Source organism: Phoca vitulina, unplaced genomic scaffold (assembly GCF_004348235.1).
Source record: "Phoca vitulina isolate PV1807 unplaced genomic scaffold, GSC_HSeal_1.0 scaffold2, whole genome shotgun sequence".
NCBI classification, from domain to species: domain Eukaryota; kingdom Metazoa; phylum Chordata; class Mammalia; order Carnivora; family Phocidae; genus Phoca; species Phoca vitulina.
In genome coordinates, this window is record NW_022589705.1 from 81,503,465 (window position 1) to 81,530,079 (window position 26,615).

Genomic DNA, 26,615 nt, shown 5'->3' on the forward strand with positions numbered 1-26,615 from the left:
GGTTTTAACCAACAGGGAGGATTTGGATAAAGGTGGGGTGTATGGGGGGAGGAGAATATCAGGCAGTGGGAATAACGGCAAAGACACATGGAATTGATGGAAGAGCTTGACCAGGCCAGAGTGAGTCCTCTGCACAATGGGTGGCTTGAGGAAAAATGAGAAAATGAATGGTCAACTTGGTGGTTGGCTATTCACGGTCAGCTGCTCTTCTCTTACCACTGCTTGTGGACAAAGCCAAGTAGGTAAGTACTGGCAGGACAGAAAGGAGGGGAGTACTCAGCCACAGAGGGAGGAAACATGGAGCTGCTTAAAGTCACTCTCTGAGGCTCAGGCTTCTTCTGATGGCATCCCCAGACTGAGTGCCGGGCAGGGAGGCTGCAGTCAAGGGAGGGCCTGGCCCCTAATTGCCAGGAATCAGATTCACTGTTAGGATGACAGAGCCAGGGGAGCTCCTAAAGACCATCTACCCAGCCTCCCCATTGTACAGATAAGGACACTGAAGCTGAGGTGGGGAGGGCCTAGGTCACAGCAGGCTGAAGTTCCACTGGTTTCTCCACTAAGGTAGCTTCTTGAGAGACCTATGGGAAATGTGTCTCTGGATAAGCTGCGCTTTGTAGGGGTGGCGTGGGGAACCAGTGCATATAAATGCCTGTCTATCCAGCCTCCACATGGTCTGGATCTACCTCCACATTTCAGACGTGTTTTAAGTCTTCTCAGGTATTCAGCCTCAGAAAATCCAGGCTCAAGAAGTCCTAACAATCAATTTCTCTCTCCCTGACCATACTGTCTACTTTCCCTTTTTTTTTTTTTAAGATTTATTTATTTGACAGAGAGACACAGTGAGAGAGGGAACACAAGCAGGGGGAGTGGGAGAGAGAGAAGCAGGCTTCCCGCGGAGCAGGGAGCCTGATGCGGGGCTCGATCCCAGGACCCTGGGATCATGACCTGAGCCGAAGGCAGACGCTTAACGACTGAGCCACCCAGGCGCCCCTACTTTCCCTTTTAATGACTAATCAGGTGTGGGTATTAATAATTTCCTTAGAGACTTTTTATACAGACCTCATGCCATCTTGGTGCAAGGGCTCCATGGAGCTTGCTTTGAGAAATGGGGCTCTGCCCTATTCATCTAAACCTCTCCTGAGCATTAAGCCTCTCTGCTCTTGTTCTCTCCTCAGTAGAATTAGGGAGCAAGATGTTAACAGCCCCTCCAGTACATAAATCCTCAAGTCCTCCGCTACACTGTCTGGGCCTGGAGAGAGGCTGCAGGCATTTGGTTACAAAACATTTATTAGCCAATGACAAGTCCTCCCGTAAGTCCCCATTTGCCGCAGTCAACGTGCCCAGGTGAGTAGCATGGGGGATGCATTTCTGATGGCTGCCTGAGACAGCTACCTCTGCCAGAAACACCACATACTGAAGCACCCCCAGGGTCTCCTGCCTAGGGAACTGTACTGGCACAGGATGAAAAGGGTGCTCTGAGCCTATGGCTTTTCTGGAGACAGAAGGACTCTGATTAAGAGCTCAGAGACACACACGGGAAAGGATACTGGCCATGATTCTCTGAAGATGAATTCTGTTCCAGCACTGCCCTCAGCACTTTTGCTGTATTAGCTTACTGCACCCTATCACAAACCTGTGAGGCAGGACTTTTTTTTTTTTTTTAAGTAGGCGCCATGCCCAGTGCAGAGCCCAATGTGGGGCTTGAACTCACAACCCTGAGATTAAGACCTGGGCCAAAATCAAGAGTTGGACCCTGAGCCCACGGAGCCACCTAGGCGCCCCAGGCAGGCATTCTTATTGACACCACTCCTCTCATTTTACAGACGAGGAAAATAATACTCTGCAGGGTTAAGTCATTGCCAGTCAGTCCCAGAATGAGCAGGATTAGCAGGCAACACCATGGTTCAGTCAGGAATGTAGGAGACAATAGTTCAAGCTTTTAACTTTTCCTAAGGAGAAGACAGCGACTACCTGAAGAAATAAAATAGAAATAAAACAGTCGACTGACCTAGCCTCACGTTTCATCTCTGACAAATGCATCAAAGGAAGTTTAGTGGGAACACATATCCTCTGTGATACCATTCTCACCGAAGAGACAGACCAAACACTTACTAGTCATCTCCGTCAGTGACCCCTCATGGACCTTCCATTCCTGCAGCTTGTAACTGAGGCTCAGTGGCTCTGCATTGCCACCCACCCCTCCCCTGCTGATGTTCTCTCTGTCTTACTGCATGCTTTACCAGCAGCCCCTATTTTCTACAGCTGATGGGTGATCACCCGAACACTGCCAAGGTCCCTTCAAATACCAAGGTCTAGCCCCAACCTGTAGCTGAGTCCCTGCTTCCCTTAGCTTGCACCAGGGCCGCTCATCCCAGTGAGTTACTCTAGGTCTAGAAGCTACCCCCCTGCCTTCTGCCCTGGCTTCCTGTAGGAACAGAGACACACTGTGCTGGGCTTAGAGATAGAGCAGCTCAGATTTTAACAATGGGAATTTGGGAAATGGGATGGGAACACAGACATGGAGGTTGGAAACTGAAGGGTAGGAAACTGAACAAGGAACCATGAAGTCTAGTTTGGTCATGAGACAGGGTACATAAAAGGGAGACACTGGAAAGACCAGCTCTCTGGTCTGAGGCCAGACTGGCGAGGATGTTGTTAATCTGGAATCTACTCTTAGTGCTTCTGCTGAGGTGCTGAGATTTCTAGAAACAGAGCTTTGAGGACTCCTGGGTAGATAAAGCCTGGCCAGGATCCCCAAGAGGCCCCCTGAAAAAAGGGTTCAGGACATCTCTGTTTTAACTTTGGTTTCCTTACTTTAAAAATGGTGGCAATAACCATGGTATCAACCTTCTAGCACTAGATAGAATCCATGTAAAGGATGCCTGACATGTGGTAAGAACTCGATAAATGTTTGCAAATAGGATTCCCAAGTACAAATTGGGACTCTTAATACTTGTCCTCAAACATGTCCCACCTCACCCCAGGAAACAGCAGAACCATCCACCCAACCACCCAGGCCAAAACTTACACATCTGGATTACTAGTACCATTAATATTTGTACTCAATTTGTTTTATCCTCTGAGATCCATGAGTTTCAAAATTACATCATCAACATTACCACTAACAAAAACCTCTTAATGGTTAAGTTTCCTTTCAGTTTGTATTATCCTTAGAATATATCTCACTAAAGATGTATAGTCAGAGAACTATGTTGAGATAACCTGAATTCTCTTCTCTAGGGGTTATATTATTAATTTAGAGTTACTTTCATTTGTTTCTGTTTTTAACATTTGTTTTTGCCCATCTCGGTCCACTCAACCCTCCCCCTCCCTACAGCCACCACCTGACCCTGAGGCACATCCTTTCACCTGGACTACTGTAGGAGTTTGGTCCCTGACTCCCGCTTCCCTGAAAATCCTGGGTGATTGTTGCAAAATGTAAATCAGATCCTGTCATTCCTCTGATCAAAATTCTTCAGCCGTGTCACCATGGCCCATAAGGTCCTATATAACCAGAGGCCTGACTCCCACCCAGCCTCATCTCACACCCTTCTCCCTCCTGCATGATGGCCTCTTCATTTGTTCTTCCAAGACCCAGACTTGATGATCTCGGTGTCCTTACACTGCTGCTCCTGTTGCAGAGAGTGATTCTTTACCCCCAGATTTTCACACATCTGGCTGCTTCTCATCTTTTATATCATGGCTTAAAAACCACCTCCTCGGAAAGTCCTTCCTTGACTGCTCTATGCAGTACCTCTTGCTTTCTTCATTACTTTCTAGTATATCACTCTATTTTCTTCACTGCCTTATTACAGTCTGAAATTACCTTATATATTTGTTTACTTGTTTATCATCTATCTCAAGTAAGACTATAAGCTCCACGAAGGTAGGAATCTTATGCTTAGTGTAGTCTCTGATTCATACTTGGTACTCAATAAATGTTCATGCAATGAATGAAAGTTAAGTCCTCTGAAATTACTATAAAAGGCTTCTGAGCAGCCAAGTCAGAGATAAGAGTATATCCATACACAAAAGCTCATGCACCAACATCCTCTGGGCTTCAGAGCCAGTTTACTCTCACTTTATAGACCTATTTCTAACAAGCTCGACTGACTGGTTTCCTTGCCTATAGCCGATTTAAAACAGTAAATAGGAAGAGGAGGAGAGGGATGCTGTCAAAATTAGCCATTGACGGTGGTAGAAAATGAGACGGAGGATGTACAAAAATACACACGAAATCCCAAAGCCAAGTATTTGGGGACCATCTAGCTTAGGGCAAACAGTCCCACCCTTCAAGGGCATCCCTGTCCAATGAAGGGCTTTAAGATGGCAGTGGCCATCATCATTATTAGCGAGTGCCTGGTATATACTAGGTGGCAATGATTATGTACAAGACACATTTCAGAAAGTTTTCCATCAAAAAAGGATAGAAAAAAATTTTGGTTCTTAAAGGAGCTTTGGTCATGTGGAAAAATCTGATATTCATTCCTCACCGATGGTGGATAATTGAGACTCTGCTGTTTTTCCTTTCACTTGAACAGAACTTCCTCTTTTAATTCTTCATATTCTAATGACCAAGCACATGACCAAAGCTTCATGATTTGATTGACTTATACCAGGAGTTCTGGATGTGGGATTCATGGACAGATTCCAGGGGTTATGTAAACCCCCAGTAGTAGTCTAAGCGTTTCAGTGATGAGTACAATTCTATGCAAAACGCCATATGTTAGAATGATCTGTGCAATTTTTCTAGGGAGATGGTCTACAGTTTTCATCAGATTCTCCAAAGAGATTAAGAAGCCCTGACTTAAATCATTATTTCCTCCTGGCCATTTTCTTTCTAGACTCAAAAAACAGCAGCAGCTTTGGGTTTAAAAGTCTGTGGCCTGGAGACAGTGACTCTGTCCCTGTTTCCAGATTTGGAAAATGAAGACACCAAACCTGTGGGATTGCTGGAAGGGTTAAGTAAGAAAACTTACTTGAAAACATCTAACGTACTAACCACCACACAAACTACCATTATTATTAAGAATTCTAATCAGATGCAGGTGACTCTGCCTCCTATTAAAACCTGTTTCAAGACGTGGTGATCAAAACTGAAAGAACTTCAAATGTTGGCAGAACATATTTTATATAATAGAAAGACAGTGCTACTTTGTTCTTAATCCCTTCTGGAAGAGGCTTGACTTTTGTATACTTCCATTTCTACAATCTTTTATTAGTTTAATACCGTCAGGGAATGGCCAATCTCTCTGAGAAGTCTTTCCTGTGTTTCTGAGGCAAAGAGATTAAACACATGTAACTTGAATCCTAGTTCTGTCTCTTATTGGTTATGTGTCCTTAACAAAAGAATTTCGATGTATTCACTTGCACAAGTGGGGCTGATAATACCCAGGTCATTGGGATCTTGGGAGCATTAAATGATATAGTACCTATAAAATGTTCACAGTCCCTGACACATAGTAAACAAGTAGTAGCTACTATCATCATTAACATGCTTATTAGCAAGTGCCTCGTGTAAGTAGTAGGTGGTCAATCGATGCTAACCTTTTCTTCCATCACATCCAGTCAGACCAGCCCTGAATTCTTTCTTACCTGGAGCATGCTATGGTTCATCTGGTACTGCAGGATGGCCTCACAGAGGTTCCAAAATGTGTATTCTGGCCACAGAACGGGTTGGAACACCAAGCAGGAGTGGGAAGTCTGGGAAAGCGGGGGAAGGAAGACAGGATAGTTTAGCAGCATGTTGCTGGAACATATTCCTGGTCAGGCTTCCAAAGAAGGAGCAGGATGAGCACAACCCAGGGGCCCAGAGATGAAGACAGCCCGGGCACCTCAAGCTGGAGCTACCATCGCTGCCAGTCCCAAAGTCCCTCACTCATGGGGAGGGGTCATCTGAGGCACCTGAGTGCAGCAAGGCAGAACTATAGCAAGACTAGATCAACATTCCCACCAGGATTTTTCTAAGAGCCAATTTTAGGACTATGAAATAACATCTGGATTATGTTATTGGGTCTTGGCCCTTAGAGGTCATCTGGGAGACATGTTGTCTGATAAAAGTCAGCAGTGAACAAATGGTAGCTGGGGCTGTTATTTTTAAGTAGCAGAGTAGGACACGTGGTGAAGAGCATGGCCTCTGGGGCCAGACTACCTGGCTTCGGATCCTGGGTCCACTATTTACCATCCATGTGACATGAGGCAAGTTACTTAACCTCTCTGGGCCTCAGTCTCCTCAACTGTAAAACTGGGGAATAAGAATACCTGGTTTTTAAGGTACAATGAAAATTAAACAAGATAATGTACACAAAGCAGTCAGACTACAGAGCTGGGTGAACCCTAATAATAATCACTGATGTAAGAATTCCTTTTGGAACATTCTTGACAGCCACCGCTTGATACCTTTAGTAGTGAGGAGTTCAGTGCCTCAAGAGGGCTGACTTTAGTTGTCAGACAGCTTGTTCTGCTAAACCAATGTCACCTTCCCTGGTACTTCTACCAAAGTCTCAGGTCTTTTCTCTGGAACAGGTCTGTTTCTTCCTCAAAGTGACATTCTTTCAAATATTTGAAGTCAAGATTAGAACTGTTATTTGTCCCCAAGGTTGTCATGTCTTGCTCAGTTTACCTTTGCCAAAAAACCATACATTTTAAGGCAGCAGGGATTATTTCTGACTTGGTGATTGCCATATTCCCAGCACACGAAGGAGGAATTCAGTATTTTTTTCTAAGGGAATAAACTGTCACCATGCCTCCCTTTTCCAGACCACTATCCTTCACTCATTCCTTACATGCCATGAGTTCCAGATTCCTTGCTATCCAGGTTGGCTGCTTCTGGTAAGTCCTCTAGTTTACCAATGCAGTCTTTTAAAACTCAGTGCCCAGAAGTAAACTTTCCAGACATGATCTGACCAGCACAGCAGACCACCGAACCATAAGCTGCACATTATTTCTTTCAATATAGCCAAAGACCAAAAGTATCTTCAGTAGCTAAATCTTTTAAGACTATGGTCTATTAAAATTTCTGGAACTTGCTTCAAAGCTGAGTCCCTCCAACCTCTCCTTGAACAGTCATGTGCTACTTAGGGGCCAAGTTGACAGATGATGGAGATTTTCAAGCAAAGGCAAACTGATTTGGCTCTGAGCTTTTGGGGGACCATTTACACAGGGGTGACTGAGCTAAGAGGCAGCAGCAGGCCCCTAAGAAAGAGTCTGCATATAGTTTCTATCCCTTGTGGACTGTGCTTGCATAGACACAGCTGCTTCATCTGAAGGAGACAGACCTATAACTGCAAGGCAAGGTTCTAGCCCAGAGGGGCTGGAGTACCTGGCAGATTACCAGGGCAGCTGCTTATGCTCAAGGACACAAGGCAGAAGTCCAGTGCTTTGAACAGGGGCACAAGTGAAGTTTTCACCACAGCTGGATAGCCTTGATTTTCCTCTAGGCACTTCAGAGAACAAGAACCACACAGGCTGGCAAAGCCAGGGACAGAAGAAGAAGGACAGCAAATGTTACCAGGCACAGCCTGGATACATTTCTCCAGATTCCCCCTGCTACCCCAGTTCTCTGGTACCAGCACGGCTACGAGTGGGGATGAGCCCTACTAAATCCATCCTGTGGGTGCAGTCACAGTCTTCAGGCTGACACAAACACAACAGTGGTTGCAAACTACTTACCTGCCAGAGCAAGAAGTCGCTGAGCCTCACTTCCCCGGAAGTCCGTATCAAGATGTCAGGATTCGGAGAGTGGTTGGTATAGAGGCACTTATCGAGCAGAGACTCAGAGACATCACTAAGGCGAGTGGGGAAGAGACAAAGGTAAGCACACATCTTTTTTTCAGATTATTCTCATGGTGAACTCATACGTAAGGCTTCCCAGTTTATAGAACACCATTAGCCAATACAGGCGGAGGCCCTTAACATTCAAATAAATGTATGATTTTAGTCCTCACAACTACATAAAGTATTTCGATCCTCATTTTATACATAAGGAAACTGAGGCTCAGAGAAGATAAATAACTTGCCCAAAGTCATTTCACTGCAGGCCTAAAATGAGATGCACCCACTAGAATGTGTCCTTCACTTGAAACATCTTGTTTTTTAAAATGCATACATCTGGGGTGCCTGGGTGGCTCAGTCAGTTAAGAGTCTAACTTCAACTCAGGTCATGATCTCAGGGTCCTCCAATGGAGTCCTGAGTCAGGCTCTGCACTCAGCGAGGAGTCTGCTTCTTCGACTCCCTCTCCCTCTGCCCCTCCCCTGCTCATCTGCATACACACACACTCTCTCAAATAAATAAATAAAATCTTAAAAAAATAAAGAAAAATAAACCCTGCAATTTGATACAACACTAATGCAACTATTTTTAATAAAGATAAATCTAAATGCACTGATTGGGGAAGTTCAGAACTAAAATTAATTGAAAAAAATAAAATTCGGACAATATACAGTGCAGGGGTGCCTGGGTGGCTCAGTCAGTTAAGTGTCGGACTCTTGATTTTGGCTCAGGTCATGATCTCAGGGTCATGAGATCAAGTCCTGTTTTGGGCTCCACAATGGGCATGGTTAAGTCTGCTTAAGATTCTCTCTCACCTTCTTCCTCTGCTCTACTACCCCTCTTAAAAAGAAAAAAGAAAAGGAAAAAGAAAATATAGACTGCAGGGGCGCCTGGGTGGCTCAGTCAGTTAAGCACCTGCCTTCGGCTCAGGTCATGATCCCAGAGTCCTGGGATCGAGCCCTGCATTGGGCTCTCTACTAAGTGGGGAGTCTGCTTCTCCCTCTGCCCTCCCCCCATGTGCGCTCTCTCTCTCTCAAAAATAAATAAATAAAAATTTTAAAAATAAAAATAAAAAATAAAGAAAGAACAAAGTTTATAAAGATACACATCATACTCTTACTGATGATTACTTCTGGAAGGTTGGACAAGAAGAAAAGACTATCTCTTTTTTACTTTATGTACTTCCGTTATTGTTTGAATGTATTATAAAGAACATCTTTTAGGAGCGCCTGGGTGGCTCAAGTCAGTTAAACATCTGCCTTTGACTCGGGTCGTGATCCCAGGGTCCTGGGATCGAGTCCCGCATCAGGCTTTCTGCTCTGCGGGGAGCCTGCTTCTCCCTCTGCCTCTCTCTCTCTCTTTCTCATGAATAAATAAAAAAAATATTTTTTAAAAAAGAACATTTTTAAAAAAGATTTGTTATTTGAGAGACAGGGAGTGAGAGCGCGTGTGTGCGCAGGGTGGGGAGGGGCAGCAGGAAAGGGGGAGACTCCCTGGTGAGCGCAGAGCCTGACCCGGGGCCACGACCCCAAGATCATGACCTGAGCTGAAATCAAGAGTCAGCTGCTTAACCGACTAAGCTATCCAGGTGCCCCTAAAGAACATTTTTAAAAACTTTTAAGTCATATGGACCATGAAACACTGCAAAAAATCCGTATTACTTAGGATTTAAAAAAAGAGCAAAATAATCAGCCCTCCCACGTCGGTTAGGAGCTACTTTCCCAAGCAGACGGACATTTAGAAAGGAGATGGAATGGAGGAAGAATGGGGACTGCCATCATTTATCTCAAGTAAAACACTCCTGTCCATGGAAAGAAGGTATTTGAAAGGCTGGTTGTCTGTTGGTTCTAAGAACACTGTTTACCTGTCCTACCAAGCACCAAGAGGCAGAATTTGGAATCTCCAAGTGGTAAGACTTGCATCTTGGGAGGGGTCTAGAAGATAAAATTTCTTGGTGGGAAGGCTCTTCCAGGAGCACAGTTAAAAAAGCAGAGAGATCTGGGCTATTTTTTTTTTTTTTAAGATTTATTTATTTATTTGAGAGAGGGAGAGAGAGAAGCAGACTCCCTGCTGAGTGCAGAACCCAACTTGGGGCTAAATCTCACAACCCTGAGATCATGATCTGAGCCTAAATTGAGAGTTGGACACTCAACTGACTGAGCCACCCAGGCACCTCTGGATTGAGTGTTTAAAATGAGACTACATTTACCAACTATGTGCCTTTGGGTCCTCTTTTTACAAATCACAGAGGGAGTTAAATTTTTTGTACCATCACATGGGAAATAATATTCACTTATGAACTGCAAGAGGAAGGGCTCTAATTCAGATTTCCCTGAAAATCTGAGAGTCTTGTCTTAGCAGCATGGTCTTAATTCTCTAAGAAATCTGAGACCCTGTATAATCAATATAATTTCTCAGCTCTCTTATCTTTGAAAATGGGCACATCTGTCCTATCTACTTATAGGTTACTGTGAGGGTCAAATCAACTGAAATAACAGCGGCGCAAATCAACTGAAATAACAGCGGTGCCTAGGTGGCTCAGTTGATTAAGCATCCAACTCTTGATTTCGGCTTAGGTCATGATCTCAAGGTTGTGAGTTTGGCCCTGTGTCAGGCTCCATGCTGAGCGTGGAGCCTGCTTAAGATCTCTCTCTCCCTCTGCCCCCACCCCCTAAAAAAACAAAAACAAAAACAAATTAAGTAACAGATTTGAGTGTACCTTAGGAACTAACTATAAAGTATTATGTAAATAAAGAAGAAATGTTATTTCCAGTCCCACCACTTTGCTGTGTGACTTCCGATCCCCACTTAATCTGAGTTTCAAATGCATCTGCCAAAAGGTTTTTTTCCACCTACTTCAGGCAGTGGGCAGAATTCTTATCGAAAATGAGGTCACTCCAGAGGGGTGGGAGGAGATAAAATTGACAAAATGAAAATAGAACATCTGTGCTATGGCTAACACAAACCCATCATTACATAGCATTAGCTGTCGACATGAAGACTTTTAAGAAATACTTTTTTTCTTTTCTTTTTTTTTTTAAAGTAATCCCTATACCCAATGTGGGGCTGGAACCCACAACCCCGAGATCAAGAGTCTCATGCTCTACCCGAGATCAAGAGTCTTATGCTCTACCGACTCAGCCAGCCAGGTGCCCCAAGAAGTGATTTCTATTAAATAAAAGTAAAATACCAACTTTCACCTATAAAATTAGTTTACTACTCTGTTTGGCAAGAATGAGGTGAAACGGACACATCCAGACCCAGATCCTGAGGTAATCCAAAATGCTGACAAGAGTTAAGTTTATAGACTTCATTGTAGCATCATTTATAATAAAGAGAAATTAGAAACAGCCTACATAAACAACTTGAATGATTAAGTCAATTAAAGCAAGATATATTCTGCAGCCATTAGAAATAATGATATGACAAATTATTAAAAACACGAGGCATGGAAAAGTGCTCATATTACATCATCAAGAGAACAAAAGCATGATTCAGGTGGTAAAAGTGTTCACAGTGTGATTTCTTTTGTTATAAATACTTATGTCATTATTGGATTTGTGTTTTAAAAAGATGACTCTGGCTGAACTTTGAACCACAACTGATCACTGCTTTCGTCAGCACCAGCTTGTGCCCTGCACATCCATTAGTCTGGTACCCAGCACCATGGGTGACTTATGTGTGTACATGAACCAGACTGTGAGCTGCCTGAGGGCAAGCCTCATGACACATTCAGCTCTGTATTCTTGCTCTTCTAGCATGGCACCTTCTTGGGACAGAGAAAGACTTGATACATGTTTGAACAAATGAGTGAATGAATCACTGAAAATAGATCTCAAAAACAGAGACATGTTGGTTTTCTGAATGTGAGGAGCTTACAGGCTAAAACAGTTTTTGACAATGTACTTGCAAACAACCTAGAACCCAAACACAGGTAATAGATATTGTCACAACTTGATGGGAAAAATCAACTCAGTTGATTAAACTCACACACACATATTTAAGCAAACAGGAAGACCTAGAAAGACATACTTAAAGTCGAAGTGTTACCAGGAGTGTTGCAGATCCTGAAGATCTGAATTTTCATCTTTATATATCCAGTAGTTTGCAAATCCTCTCTGATGAACACGTATGACCTTCATAAAAGTGTGTGCATACTGGGGCTCTGATTAGCCCAGTCCGAGCAGAACACCAACCTTTCTAAGTTTGCAGCCTCCTTACCCTGGTGACCCTGCCCCGCCCACACCATATCTATCCGCTTGACTAATCCCACGTAGGTAAGTTCCTAAGCCATGCAAGGCAAAGAAAATGAATATGGGAAAACTTCCTGGGCAAGAAGGAGAAGATAAAGGTCAGTGACTGTCGCTGTGGTATGAGTATCGAGAACACTGAACTAAGAGGCAAGATCAGAGTTCTAGTCCTAGGCATGAACACACACATATCTAATGGCTAAAAGCTTTCTTTCTTTTCCACATAAACATTTATCTCTTTAAATGAAACATTAACTGGAAAGCACAATAATACTGTGAACAACTATGAAATCACCCCACAAGTCAAGAATCAGAAAATCGTAATAACCTGCATCTACTCATATAACCCTCTTCCTCTTCCGTCTCTCATCTTCCTGCCTGCCCCCCACCGACTTAACCAGCATCTTAATTTCTTCCCCAACAGTTCATTTTCAATCCACAGCTTAACTGACCTCTCTACAGCATTCGACACTGTTGCTCCCACCAATGCCTGCATCCTCCCACCCTGCACCAGCAAATTCCCTCTTCTCTTGGCTTCCGTAATACTGACTTGCCCAGCTTTCTTCCTGCCTTTCTGGTTGTTCATCCTCTTTTTTCCTTAAGGCTCCTTCTCTTCTACCCAGGCAGCAGAACTCAGAGTTTCTCAAAACTCTCCCCCACTCACTCTAGACTCTCCTCGATGTCCTCAGGTCAGGCCCTCTTTGCTTTGGTTACCAACTACTCAGATGACCTCCATGCCGTTATGTCCAGTCCCCACCTCTCCTCGCAAACTGTCAACCTGCCATCTATGCTCAACATCTACGGTATATCCCAAATCAAACTGCTGACCTTTCTCCTCAAACTGGACCCTCCCTCAGGGCTCCCCGGCACAGGGAGGGGCACTGCTATGCACTGTTTCCGAAGTCAAAAACGCTGGAGTCACTCATAACACATCTTTTTCCCAGACTTGGCCCATGAAGGCCCCTCGATTTTGTCTACTTCCTAACACTTGATGCAGTCTATTTGACCTCTTCTTCCTCCACCACCACCACGCAAGCTCCATTCTGGGTCATCTCTACCCGAATTATCCCAACAGCCTTTCTGTAACCGACAAGCTCCTCACACTACTACTGCCTCTTTCCCCAGTTGCCACTTTGTCTTCCTTCTCTGGCCACTGATCATTTCCTTGGCAAAGCCTTCCCTACCAGGTCTACTCCTCTTACTATAAATTCTTTTTGTATCATGCTCCGATGTTTTTATACCATTTGATCACCATTATAATGGTATGTCAATGTGTATAATATTGATTATTGTCTGTCTCCTTTACCAGAGCTCCCTGAGTGCAGGAAATATGTGCTTTTTTTTACCACTGTACCCTCTCTGTACAACAATGTGCTTGGCCTTTATGTGGCACTTTTAAAATGTTTGTTGAGTGAATAAATGACTGATTGAATGAATGAACTATGTGGCACAGAACGATCACCCGGCTGTTGGAGAGGAAAAGGACTTTAAAATAGCCTTAAAAACTGTCTCCTTTTCTGCTTATCTAATTCCGTTCTCACTGAGCAACTTTCTGATTTTTAACTTAGTTTCCCAGGTAAATCAAATTATACCCAAGAAAGGAATCAGACAATTTCCTGAGTCCCAAGGTCCTAGATGACAGAGGGAAAGGACAGGCACTCTGGAATCAGACAGCTCTCGAGATGAGTCTGCTCTGGCACTCACTAGCAAGATGGCCTGGGGAAAATCACTCTAATGCTCAGCTCAGCTTTCTCATCTATAAAATGGAGAAAACACTGGAACCTCTCACACATGAGATCAATGACTGAGTAAAATACAGAACATAACACATCGCCTGGGTTATTTTTAATGTTATTTTACTCTTGCTATTATTAGTTTATTAATATTATTACCAAATGTTACACGAACAATAACATGAAGGGACTGAGAGGCTAAGTCTCTACCACTCTAATAGTTCGGATTCCACATGCTGCTTGTGGTGAACAATTTTCTTTTTGAAAAATACCTGAATCTTGCATGAAACTGTAACATGAGAGACCTAAAGGACTATACTAGCATCAAGCTGCATTCCTGAAAAACCATTCGAGGAAAAACACTGCCAAAGGACCAGGGGACATCTTTTTTTTTAAGATTTTATTTACTTATTTATTTTTTAAAAGATTTTACTTTTAAAGTAATCTCTACACCCAATGTGGGGCTTGAACTCACGACCCCGAGTATCAAGAGTCACATGCTCCACAGACTGAGAGCCAGGTTCCCCATGGACATCTTTTTTTTTTTTTTAAGATTTTATTTATTTGAGAGAGAGCGACAGAGAGAGAGTGCACAGAGGGAGTGAGCAGAGGGAGAGAGGGAGAAGGAGACTCTCTGCTGAGCATGGAGCCCGACATGGGGCTCGATCCCAGGACCCCAAGATCACGAACTAAGACAAAGACACTCAACTGACTGAGCCACCCAGGCACACCAGAGGGCATCTTTTTAAAAAAAAAATTTTGAGGCATCTGGGTGGCTCAGTCAGTTGGGCGTCCCCCTTCGGCTCAGGTCATGATCTCATGCGCGGTCCTGGGACCAGGCCCCACGTCCGGCTTCCTGCTCGATGGAGGGTCTGTTTCTCACTCTCCCTCTGCCCCTCCCCCCTGCTCATTCTCTGTCTCAAATAAATAAATTTGAAAAATCTTAAAAAAAAAAAATTTCAATTCCAAAGGCACCTAGCTGGTTCAGTCAGGGAGCATGTGACTCTTGATCTCAGGGTCATGAGTTCGAGCCCGTTAGGTGTAGAGATTACTTATCTTGGGGCACCTGGGTGGCTCAGTTGGTTGAGCGTCCACCTTCGGCTTAGGTCATGATCTCCAGGTCCTGGGATCGAGCCCAATGTCAGGCTCCCTGCTCGGCGGGGAGTCCGCTTCTCCCTCTCTCTCTGCCTCTCCCCCTGTTGTGCTCTGTCTCTTTCTCAAATGAATGAATAAAATCTTTAAAAAAAATAATAATAAAATCTTAAAAAAATTAATTCCAATATAGTTAACATACAGTGTTATATTAGTTTCAGGTGTAAGGACATCATTTTTTAGTGAATGCCACAGCCTTGCTAATTGCTACCCATTTTTCTGGGGCTTCTTGGGGTGTGGTGAACACAGAAATTCTGAAGCAGGCTTTGATAAGCCTATCCTAAGCTCTGTGTGGGGAGGGTCATGCCCCTAAATCTGTCTACATGCATCACTGAGTTGACTTCCGGCCCAAGGACATGGTTTAAGAGGGCACGCCTGGTTTCCCTATCGGTTACCATGCTAAACAAGCAGGGATACCTGGGATCCAGCAGGCCTTGCTCCACTCCCCAGGCCATCTCTCTCACAGCATTACTGATCTCGTGACGGGATGTGTAAGCAAAGCAGACATTTAGGAAACACCTGAGAAAGGAAGAAGAGAATAATTTACTAGGACAGGGACTAAGGACTAGCGTCACTGCCTACAGAGTACTGCTTCCCCAGAAGAACACACACACACCAAATGTGAATCGTGGCTATTTCTGAAAGGTGAGATTATGAATTCTTTGTGTTTTCTAACTTTTCTTAGAATAAACATGTTACTGGTTTTGTAATAAGACAAACACTAAATGACCCTTTTACTCCCTAACCCTCTCTCCTTCTACTGCTAACCAGCTTTCAGAGGATGTGAATCCACTGTGATATTAGCACAAGCAAAGTAGAATAGGGAGGAAATCTGATGCAGTCCAGTCCACTGCCAAACACATATCATACTCCAAAGGCACACATACTGAAGTCTGGATTACTGAACTCTGCCTCTGCACCTGTAGGACCCCCCAATGTCAACCTCTCCATGGGTAAAGGAGTGGGACAGAAAAAGATTTTCTTGAAGGATCTGTCTTCAGACACAGAAATATACTGTAGACAGAGACAGAATATATTATAATGTGGGGTATCAGGCAGGTCCTGGAAGGAAAACTCTGATCCAGAGCTCAAGGCCATATCCACAGCTTACCCACCTTATAACGCTCATTTTCACCCTAAGCCCCTGTCAAGTAAAATAATAATAATAATGATGATTATATATATGTGCATATGTAAACATATGTATATACATATATCATGGGGGGCAGGCGCATGAAGGAGGAAGAGGATAAAAAAACTGTATGTGTGAGTTCACACACATTTGACAAGGTATTAAGAACCATCGCTGGTCTGCCCTGCAGACTGAGGAAGTCTCTAAGCATCCCAAACCACTCCTGGCCTCTTGTACCAAATGCAGACCAAGAAAGGCCCAGCATGTCTGTCTGAAGCTCGCAGGGAGTCAGAGGCTGCTCCCGGTCGCTAAGGGGAGATGGGAACACTTACTTGTTATAGTTCTTGGTGGCCCGTACCGCCTGTGCAATCAGCGCCTGGAGATCCAAGGGCAACAAATGCAGATCGCCCAGGACCCGGATACATACCCCATGCTTCTGCAGTTTCTCCCTATCGGGAAAAGGAGGCAGGGTTGGGACAGAGAGCCTGTGGTGCTGGAGAACGGCCAACACTGAACTCCCAGTTCCTAAGCACTGCCCTGTGTGCCATGTGTCACCACGTCCCCTCAACAGCTCGGACCCGAGTCTGCCACATTCCCCATTCTACAGTAGGAAACGGAAGCTCAGACAGGACAGGCAGACAGACACGGCCCAAGGTCAGACGGTATCAGAACTAAAACCCAGGTCTGCCCGATCTAAGAACCCGAACCCAAACCCTTTACCACACATTACAAGGCTTCATGCGTCCTTGTTGGCAAGTTACATTTTATGTATCCTGTCCCGTTTTGACAAGTGAATAAACTCAAGGGCAGAAGCTATATTGTTCATTACTTCTGTACCTTCTGGTAAAAGATGTTAATAACAGCAACATCATTAAGTTTATGTTTACTAAGTGCCAGATATTGGTCTAAGTGCTTTACACACATCAATATGTTCCATCCTTACACCAACCTTCGGGGCAGACACCATTATCATTCCCCTTTTACAGGCGAGGAAACTGAGGCACAGGGAGGTTAGGTAATTTGCTCAACATCAGACAGGTGGTAAGTGGAAAGCTGAATTTAAACCTAGGGAGCCTGGTTCCAGGGCCTATCCTCTTCATCATGGCATCTTGCTGCCTCCATATAGTATTCCCAAACTCTGCACAGTGGGCAGAATTGAATTCAGTTACCCAACCAGCTTCCCTCGCCTGGGGACACTATGGAGAAACTGAATTACTAGCGTTTGGAAAATGGGAACTTAATAACAAGAAGTATCCTGTACAGCAGGCAGGTCCTGGAGATCCCTGATCCAGAGTGCAAGGCTGCATCCACAGCATCACTTTGTAACCCGCATCACTTTGCTTCTAGAGCGAAGCAAGATCTAACCACCTGTTTTTGAGAATCCATTGAAGCTGCTATAGTAGGCAAATGTATACTCGGATCAAGGCAAAACCAGAAGGAAAATAGCTACATTCAAGTCCTAGAGCCAGCACTTACTAGCTGACCTTGTATAACCACTAAGCTTCTCTGAGTCTCAGTTTCCCGCACCCTGTGAACTGGGGGTAATAACCATCCCTGCCGTACTCTCCACACTGGCTTGTGTTGAGTGAGAGAAGGTACCTGAAAGTGCTTATTCTCAGACAACAGTCAGGTTATTTGAGTGAGGTCTATAGGGAAGGAGAGATAAAAGCCCTGGACAGGAGCCAGGAGATCTGGGTTCCCAACCTGGTTTTGCCATGAGCTTGCTGTGTGACCATGAGCATGCCTTAAACTTCTATCCACTAGGATTGTTTCCCAACTGATGAAACTGAACTAGGCCTGTGGTTTTCCAACCTTCCTAAAGCCAAAAACTTTCTTCAAGTCACACATTAAACAGAAGCCCAATATATAAAATAGGTAAATGCCAACCAGCACCCTGTGCCCCATTCCCTCTGGCTTCTTTGCACACCCACTCCTCAGAACTCTAAGGTTCTGCTGCACATTGTTGGAAAACCACCGATAAGATTTCTTCTTGTTCTGTCCAGGACTTTAGAACTTAAGACCATTTTCTCTATTGCTGACTGATTAGAGCAATCTCAGTAGCACCCTACTGCTATGCATTTTGATCTTCCAGGAACTCTAAGATTACCTCCTGTCTTTCGGACCACAGTGTAGCAGACAACAGCTCAGCTCTGGAGTTGGAAAGATCCTGTCTGTCTTGGCTCTGCCTGTCTGATAGCTGTGTGACCCAGGAGACACACCTAAACTTCTCTGGTTTTCACTTTCCTCCTCTCTACAACTGGGATAATAATAATCTCTTTCTCACAGGATAATGTGAATATTAAATGAAAATACATGTCAGGCTCAGGGCCTGGCACACAGTATAAATACTTTAAAACGGTGGGATCAGTGTGACGTACAGAAGAATTTGAATACCTGGAAAGTGCCCCCAATGCCTCCAACCCCAGCCCTTGGGTAGGAACTCTGAGCCACTCGGGCTCTGCTGGGGACCAGGAAGCTAGGTCTGTGGCCAAGTCTCATTATCCTATATGGACAGAGAGAAGCCTCGCTACCCTCCCCACTCCAAAACCCACACTGGGACAGAAATGAGAAAACTGTTCTAGGCCCAGCTCCACTGGTGCCCTAGGCTCTCTGTTTTCTCATCTCCCTGCATCCTGGTACAGGGAAGAGCTGGGCAGAAAAGGGTTGTAATGAAGAGTCTGGGGCAGTCCTGGCTGGGGAGGTTTCCACACTTTGAAGCAAATAATCTCCATCAAACTTCCTCTTTGTCCCTTTCTGGCACTGCTTCCTAAGTTAGTTTAAACTTAGTGACAGCTAAGAACAGTACTGAGTCTTCCCCATAAAGGCCTCGTACACGTCATCCTGTCCCTTCCAAGAGAATATATAGGGCAGCATACTAATGTTTAGGATGACTAAAAGGCCTTTTCCAACATTTCTTTCATGCTACTCCCCTGATCACAGTTTATTGGTCGTGGGGTAGAAATCTAAGGTGGGCTATTAATTAAGGGCTTTAGTTCATTCTGGGCTGCTCTCTTGAAGCAGAGAAAGGTGGAGTGCAGAGAGTAGGAAGAGGCCCTTCTAATGGATTTCAATTCCTGGTTTCAGTTTTGCTTGAGGCTGGTTATACTTGTCCTTAAATTCTGTGAAATACCTCTATATCCTCAGATAAATGCCCCCTTAAAAAAAGGGGGGGGGACTAGCTTGCCATAGATGCCATCGAAGAGATCTGACTAACATTAAAAGGGTTTAGAGTTCCTTAAATAAGCCTGAGATAAGAGAGGTGAGGGTTATGGTGTAAAGAGCACGCTCCCCCCTCCAACAGAATCTTACTGTTCTTCCATCAAGCGGCTGAACTTCTGCCGGGCCAGATCCATTAGCCCGTCTACCTCACTCTTGGAGCGTTTGAAGTTCTCAATGCTGAACGCGTAGACCGTCACCTCTAGGATGCCCAGGTTCAAACACCAGCGCAGGGTCTGAGAGGGAGAAGGCAAGGAGCTAGGGTATAAGGAAGAGCAGGAAGGGAAATAAGAGATGCCTCTGCTCTGACTCAGCGTTGGAGGTGAGAGGCAGACTTTTCTCCTCCCCAAACCAAGTAAAGCTAGGATAACACCAGTGTTTCTGTCAGAATAACAAACCAAGTAAACAGAAAGCTACCACCTGAGAAACTGAAAAATGCGAACTTAATGAGTACTGCTCTGCTGGTGCTATTGTGGTTTACCAGAAAGAACTCTTTACCGACAGAGTAAAGATGTAGGTTCCAGTCCCCAACTCCAATGCGCACTTGCTATGTGACTGTAGGCAAATCATTTAACCTCTGTGGGCCTAAGTCTCCTTATCTATAAAACAGGAGCACCATCCATCACTCACAAGGTGGCTGAAGGACAATATAAAACACAAGGTATTAGGGGCGTTCAGTTGGTTAAGCATCTGACCTCAGCTCAGAGTCATGATCTCGGGGTCGTGGGATCGAGCCCCACGTCGGGCACCACACTCAGTGAGGAGTCTGCTTGTCCCTCTCCCTCTGCTCCTCCCCCTGCTCATTCTCCACCCCCCAAATAAATAAATAAAATCTTAAAAAAATACCACAAGGAATTATTACTCTCAGCACAAGTTCATTTTTTCTGTTAGATTGAGAGGCTGATGAGTTATAAGAATAAAGGCATCGAGTACACAGCTGTGTAGCATTTAAGGCTACACAGGGTTTTCACATACATTATTCCATTCGATTCTCTGAACAACCTCTTGAGAATGGCATTGCTGTCTTCACGCCTACTTTATAGAAGAGAAAAACTGAGGCTCAGAGAGTGGAAGAAATGTGTCAGAAGGCTACAACTCTACTGTATGAATCCATTATATAAGGTTCTAAAACAGCAAAAACTAACCTCTAGTGATAGAAATCAGTACAACAATGGTTGCCTCAAGAGGGGAAGAGGAGGTGGGACAGGGTTTGACTGGGAAGGGAGGGGCACAAGGGAACTTTCTGGAGAGATGGAAATGTTCTTTATCTTGACAGGGGTATGGATTAGACGGGTAAATGCAACGGTCAAAACCCCACCTTGTGCATTTCACCGTAAGAAATTATACCTCAATGAAAAGAGAAGTGAAACTCATATTAAACCCAGTCCTTTGGGGCTGCTCTACTCCAGAACCACTAAAGGCAGAGAACTAACTACAGCTAAGAATAACAGTGTTGAGATAGGGAGCCTGTAGGTTAAGGGTAGGGGACAGAAGACATTCAATCAGAACTGAACTTGAAGAAACAAAGCTGAAGAGAGCTGTCTTTCTAATCCCTTAACAGGCATACATGCAACTCAATTCATTGCCACCTTGGGAAAATTACCAATGAGAACCTGACACGTGAATGGACTTAGGCTCCACAGACGACAGGGAAGCTACCTTTTGGCTGGCACATCTGGGTCAGAACCTACCACTGACCAGTCAATATAGCTGCTAATGATAACACTGCCAACTTTTTGAGCACTTTATGCCAAATCTTTTGCCAAATGCTTTTCATCATGCCATTTTATTTCATCCTCACATAATCTCCGGAAGTAGAGATTATTGTTGTCTTCATTTTATTGATGAAGAAATTGAGGCAAAAGGAAGCTAGCCTGCTGCAGGTCACAGAGCCAGAAGTGGCAGGGCAGGGGTGCCCACAGGTTCTGAGTGACTCCAGAGCTTAAGCTCCTAAGCACTGCGCAAAACTGCCTTTTACTTAGTCACAAAAGAGAAGATGCGGTCACCAAACCTAAAGACCTCCTCAGGGTGTTCAACTGAGCCCCACATCCACTCACTCAAGGCAAAAACTCTCCAGACCGAATTTCCATTCTTCTTAAAGTTAGCTTCACAAAGACAGACCATATTCCATTCTTACTGTTAAATTTAAAGTTTTCCAATTTGCAACATGCATTAAAAGCATAAAATGCCCTTGATCTTTGCTTAGAGTGATGACCTAGGTTGTCTGGCACTTTTCCCAGTTTAAGCGCTAAAAGGCCTCAAGCAGGGGTGCCTGGGTGGCTCAGTCATTAAGCGTCTGCCTTCGGCTCACGTCATGATCCTGGGGTCCTGGGATCGAGCCCTGCACCGGGTTCCCTGCTCGGCAGGAAGCCTGCTTCTCTCTCTCCCACTCCCCCTGCTTGTGTTCCTGCTCTCACTGTCTCTCTCTCTGTCAAATAAATAAATAAAATCTTTTAAAATAAATAAATAAAAATAAAAAAATAGGAGCGCCTGGGTGGCTCAGTCGTTAAGCGTCTGCCTTCGGCTCAGGTCATGATCCCAGGGTCCTGGGATCGAGCCCCGCATCAGGCTCCCTGCTCAGCCAGGAGCCTGCTTCTCCCTCTCCCACTCCCCCCTGCTTGTGTTCCCTCTCTAGCTGTCTCTCTCTCTCTCTGTCAAATAAATAAATAAAATCTTGAAAAAAAAAATTTTTTTTTAATTAAAAAATAAAAGGCCTCAGGCAAACCAGGATAGGCAGTCACCCTACCGTTGCTCCAGAAATGTTACTTCAAAGAATTTATTTTAAAATGGAACTATTTATAAGATCTGATAATGGTGGAGCAGCTAAACAAATTATGTCAGATCCTTGTAATAAAATATTCTATAGGTATTAAAACATATAGTTAGAAAAGCTATATATCAACCTAGAAAAAGACTTGCCAAAATACCACGTAAAATAAAGTTACTAAAAATACATGTGTAACTTTACAAATGTTAAGTCATGTTAGAACATATTACAAGGACTGGGATGAAGCACAGAAAACTATAGACTGCTGATTTACTGAGGTGGTAAGAGAAATCAATTGTGTTCTTATTTCTAATATTCTGTGATGATTCACTATATAACTTAATTTCTGTTAATGTTGATATGAGACCTATAGCAGGCAAGCAAGCAACAAAACAAACAGCTATTAAAAAAATACTCTCAAACCATAGTAAACTCAGGGCCTGATTTTGTAGCTATAGTCCCATTCTTCACACACTGTTCCCACTGGGTTCTGCCACCCACACTCACCTCAGCCAGCTTGTTGAAGCCCTGTGAGTGGCCTTCCTGCCGCTCCACTTGGCACTTCCTGGCATAGCGACGGTTTCCATCCATTATAAAGGCAATGTGTTTGGGCATTGGGCCCGCCTGTGAAGTAAGAAGACAAATGAGGCACACAAGGAGACACTAAACCCCAGGCTGATAGGCTTGAGTTAGATGATAAAAGCGCCCCTGAGGAAGAGTACTGGGTATTTTGGGCTTTTGGCTCAACAAATGGGTATTAAGCGCTTTTACTTATTTATATATATTCATTTATATTGAGCACCTACTACATGCTAAGTATTATGCTAGGCTTTTTTTTACTTCATCTCAGTTTTTTTTCATATAAACCTATAAAGTAAACAGTATTAGCTTCATTTCATAGGTGAAAAAACAGGCTCAGAGCGGTCAAGTGACTTGTACAAGACACACAGCTAAGAAAAGGCAAAGTGGTTATTCAAACTGAGGTCCGTATGCTTTCAGAGTTCATCTTTTAACCATATGCACTTGACCACCACTTTGGTTTCATGTCTCCACCTGGAAGGCACAGGAAGGATATTGCTGGCTGTGGTCCAGTAGCAAGGGTATCCTCCACAGAAAAGAGGAATCCACTCTATCCAATTGCTGCCACACAGGAATGGGGGCTCAATGTTGTTGCTCTTCTAATTACACAAGAGAAGCCAAGCATCAGGATTTTTATCAAAATGTAAATGTCAGAAGCCATTTCAAAGCAAACAAAAAAGACATTTTGGGGACCCACTAAAACGTCTTATCTGGCTTAGAGCTGCCTTTTGTTGTCTATTGCAGCAGAAATACACTCCTTAGCCTAATTTCCCTCACTGAAGGGCCTCGTCACTGACTGCTTTCCCCACGCCTCTCCAACATTTTCAGCTTTTGTCCTCCACGTGTAGTCTTAAAAAAAAAAAAAATTCCAGTCAAGTCATGCAGCTTGTTCTTCCCAACACACGACTGCCGTGGTTCCCCAAGAAGATGCTTTCTATTTCCTGGCCTGCCTGAGATCACTTGGCATTTGTGTGTGAATGTGTATGGAGGAGTGGGGTACAAGGCTTGCTGACTCATAAATTCACTGCTACCCACTGCTTGACAGACTGTAGCTGAAAGACAAAACCAGGCGGACTGGCTTCAATCTTAAACTTGTTATATGCAGAAAATGTAACATTGTTGTGATCCTCAGAGAAAAGTGGAGGCAAGATTTGGGGAAGTAAGTGGGTGTAGAAAATAGAATGATTGTAGTCTTCAAACAGCTGAAAACAGCCCCAATAATAGCAGTAATTAAGAACCGCTAGACACTGTTTTCAGTGTATGTTTCATTTCATCCTCAAAACAACCATATAAAGTCACATGGTTAATAAATGATAGACTAAGACTTTCATTCTGTTTGTCTGTCTCTACAGCCCAAACTCTTAACCATTATGCTCTACTGCAACATCAAGGAAAGATTATTCTATCTAAATCTAGAGAACAGTACAAGGAAAAATAGATTAAAGTTCCAAGTAAGAAATTTCAGTTCCCTATAAAGAAGACCTAACAGTCTAGGTTGCCCAATGATATGGGGAGGTGCTGGGGTTCCTGAAAATGTGAAAGTTAGGGCAATAATCTGCCAGAAATGCAGACCTGGAAGTTACCTTGCAATTCAAAGACTTGTTGGTCCCATTGTTAAATTCCACTTAACATCATGTGTTAGTCAACTTTATTTTTATTTATTTTATTTTTTTTTTAAAGATTGTATTTATTTATTTGAGAGAGAGAGAATGAGAGAGAGAGCATATGAGAGGGGGGAGGGTCGAAGGAGAAGCAGACTCCCTGATAAGCAGGGAGCCCGATGTGGGACTTGATCCTGGGACTCCAGGATCATGACCCGAGCCGAAGGCAGTTTTTTAACCAACTGAGCCACCCAGACGCCCTGTGTTACTCAATTTTAATAATAATTGCTTTTGGGGCGCCTGGGTGGCTCAGTTGGTTAAGCGACTGCCTTCGGCTCAGGTCATGATCCTGGAGTCCCTGGATCGAGTCCCGCATCGGGCTCCCTGCTCAGCAGGGAGTTTGCTTCTCCCTCTGACCCTCCTCCCTCTCATGTGCTCTCTCTCATTCTCTCTCTCTCAAATAAATAAATAAAATCTTTAAAAAAAATAATAATAATAATTGCTTTTGACACAAGATTACCCAACTAACCAGGAGACCAACTGGTACTCACTTTTATGATGTTGGCACAGAACCATTCCCAAAGTGACAGCTCTCCTTCCTTGATCCATGACATAGCACCTGCCCTGGCAGAAGATGAGCCCAGAAGAAGAAGACACCAGCCAGGTAAACTTGGATAAACAAGAAAGAGAATAAATCACCAGAGCTTGCAAACAGCTTCGGATGACTTTGTAGGGATTTATCTGGACTGTGGAGAGTAGCCAGGTTTAGGATCCAAAGACACTGGTCTAAGGCTATAATTCTTCACCACCCATAGTTTATAAGCCAATGAGACCTTCGGGGCAGAGGCCTTTCCTTGGTTTTGGCTTGGTGGACCTTGCTGCTATCCCCTTTTCCTCGGTATTTGCACTGACTTTTCCTGAACATCCAAGTCTGCTTCCTGCCACCTCATAGTACCTACATCCTGATCCCTCCCTGCTTCTTCCTTCTCCATCTTCCCCAAGACCGTTTCCCATTCTGCGCTCCAACACCCTTCAGGTGTCGCCCCCATCACCTCCAAGCTCAGTATTCTCCAAATTATTTATTCCCTCACTCATCTCTTCCACTGTCCCCTCTGTTTCTCCCACAGCCGTCTCCCCGCCCAGTCACCTCTCTCGCCTCTCGCTCACCGCTTGAACCCAGCGCCTGCTCCACACCGCCCGGCGCCTTTCAACCGCTCCACTTCCTCACAACGTGGCGCTGGAAGAACACGTCATCCTTGGGCGCTAGAACACGCCCCCCGTCACGCAATGGGCGGGGCTGCGCCCTGCGCCTGCGGGCTGGGAGAAGGGGCGGTGCTAGCGTTCCAAGCGAAATTCGCACTCCCAAGAGCCGGGAAGGGAGGGTGGGGGGAGGGAAAGAGATGGAGAGCGAGCGCCCCGCTCACGTGACCGAGGGGGGCGGGCGAGCGGGCTGCGGGCCACGTCCTGGGGACCGGGCCGGGAAAGGCGGGGTCGAGATCACCTAGGGGAGCGGGATGGTCTGTAGAACCAGATCGAGGCCTCGGGCAGGCTGCCGTATAGGGCAAGAATTCGCGGATCCGCTTGCCAGAAGCGCAATTTCAGCAGCTGGTGGCAGGTTAGAACTGTTGAGAAACGGGGTTGGACAGTGTCCTCCTTGCTGGAAGGCATGAGAAGTGGGCGTTGGAGTCCTGGTTCAAGTCTTTCAAATTCTGTATTTACTGCTTGCAGTTTTATTTTGTGGATTTAATCATTTGGTAACTTCCTAGCCTTAGTCAGTCTCGCAAACGCACTTAATATCAATCCATTTTGTGCTGATTTAAAGCACTCATATTTTAGGATTTTCAGATTCTTAGGACCTACCCAGAGCAACTCAAAATGGGGTTGAGGCTGGAAAGAGCTCTGCTCTAAGAGTGACTAATGAAAGGCCATCAATTAACCCTGATAGAAAAATCAAAGGCATTAAGCTCTGTAACCTTTAAGGAAAACTGTTGCAGAACTTGAGGGACTCACAAAAGAAACTAAGAGATCGATCGCTTCTCGGCCTTTCGGCTAAGATCAAATGTGAAGAAACTAAGAGTTCGATTTTCCCAAAGTTAAAAAAGGAAAAAAACAACTTTACAATTTCTAAAGAATCTTGTTGTTTCTCACTTTGTAGTCTCATCAAGAGAACAAGGCAAGGAAGAGTTATTGCACTGGTAACTCCCAGTTCATGTGTCTCATGAAAAGGTTACTTTTAACACACATGATCAAAGAAAGCCCTAGAGATGAGTAACCCACCCTTGAATAGTCTTAAGCTTTTCTATCCTTCCTGCTTTGCAACCTGGGAATTAAGTTTCAGCCTAGCTGATTAGTTCAATTTTGCAGGAACACCATTTACTGAAGCCCTGTAGTAGAGTTTGCTTTTAGCAGCTTCC

General features: G+C 44.4%; 1 protein-coding gene across 4 annotated transcripts in view; it reads right to left on the reverse strand.

Moving 5' to 3' along the window:
* The window catches only part of DHDDS (dehydrodolichyl diphosphate synthase subunit), a 29,531-nt gene extending 4,082 nt beyond the window's left edge, over positions 1 to 25,449 (reverse strand). For 2 of the 4 annotated variants that reach the window (XM_032390655.1, XM_032390637.1), the window contains exons 1-8: positions 25,369 to 25,449; positions 24,753 to 24,870; positions 22,529 to 22,645; positions 19,348 to 19,490; positions 16,371 to 16,487; positions 15,324 to 15,425; positions 7,672 to 7,786; positions 5,596 to 5,703 (exon numbers count right to left, since the gene is read on the reverse strand). In XM_032390655.1, coding sequence (XP_032246546.1) covers positions 5,596 to 5,703; positions 7,672 to 7,786; positions 15,324 to 15,425; positions 16,371 to 16,487; positions 19,348 to 19,490; positions 22,529 to 22,645; positions 24,753 to 24,815 — 765 coding nt within the window. In that variant the 5' untranslated portion in view covers positions 24,816 to 24,870; positions 25,369 to 25,449. Of the gene's footprint in view, positions 1 to 5,595; positions 5,704 to 7,671; positions 7,787 to 15,323; positions 15,426 to 16,370; positions 16,488 to 19,347; positions 19,491 to 22,528; positions 22,646 to 24,752; positions 24,871 to 25,348 lie in introns of all 4 variants that reach the window. The other 2 variants (XM_032390646.1, XM_032390663.1) reach the window with 2 other exon arrangements.
* Positions 25,450 to 26,615: the final 1,166 nt, after the last annotated feature.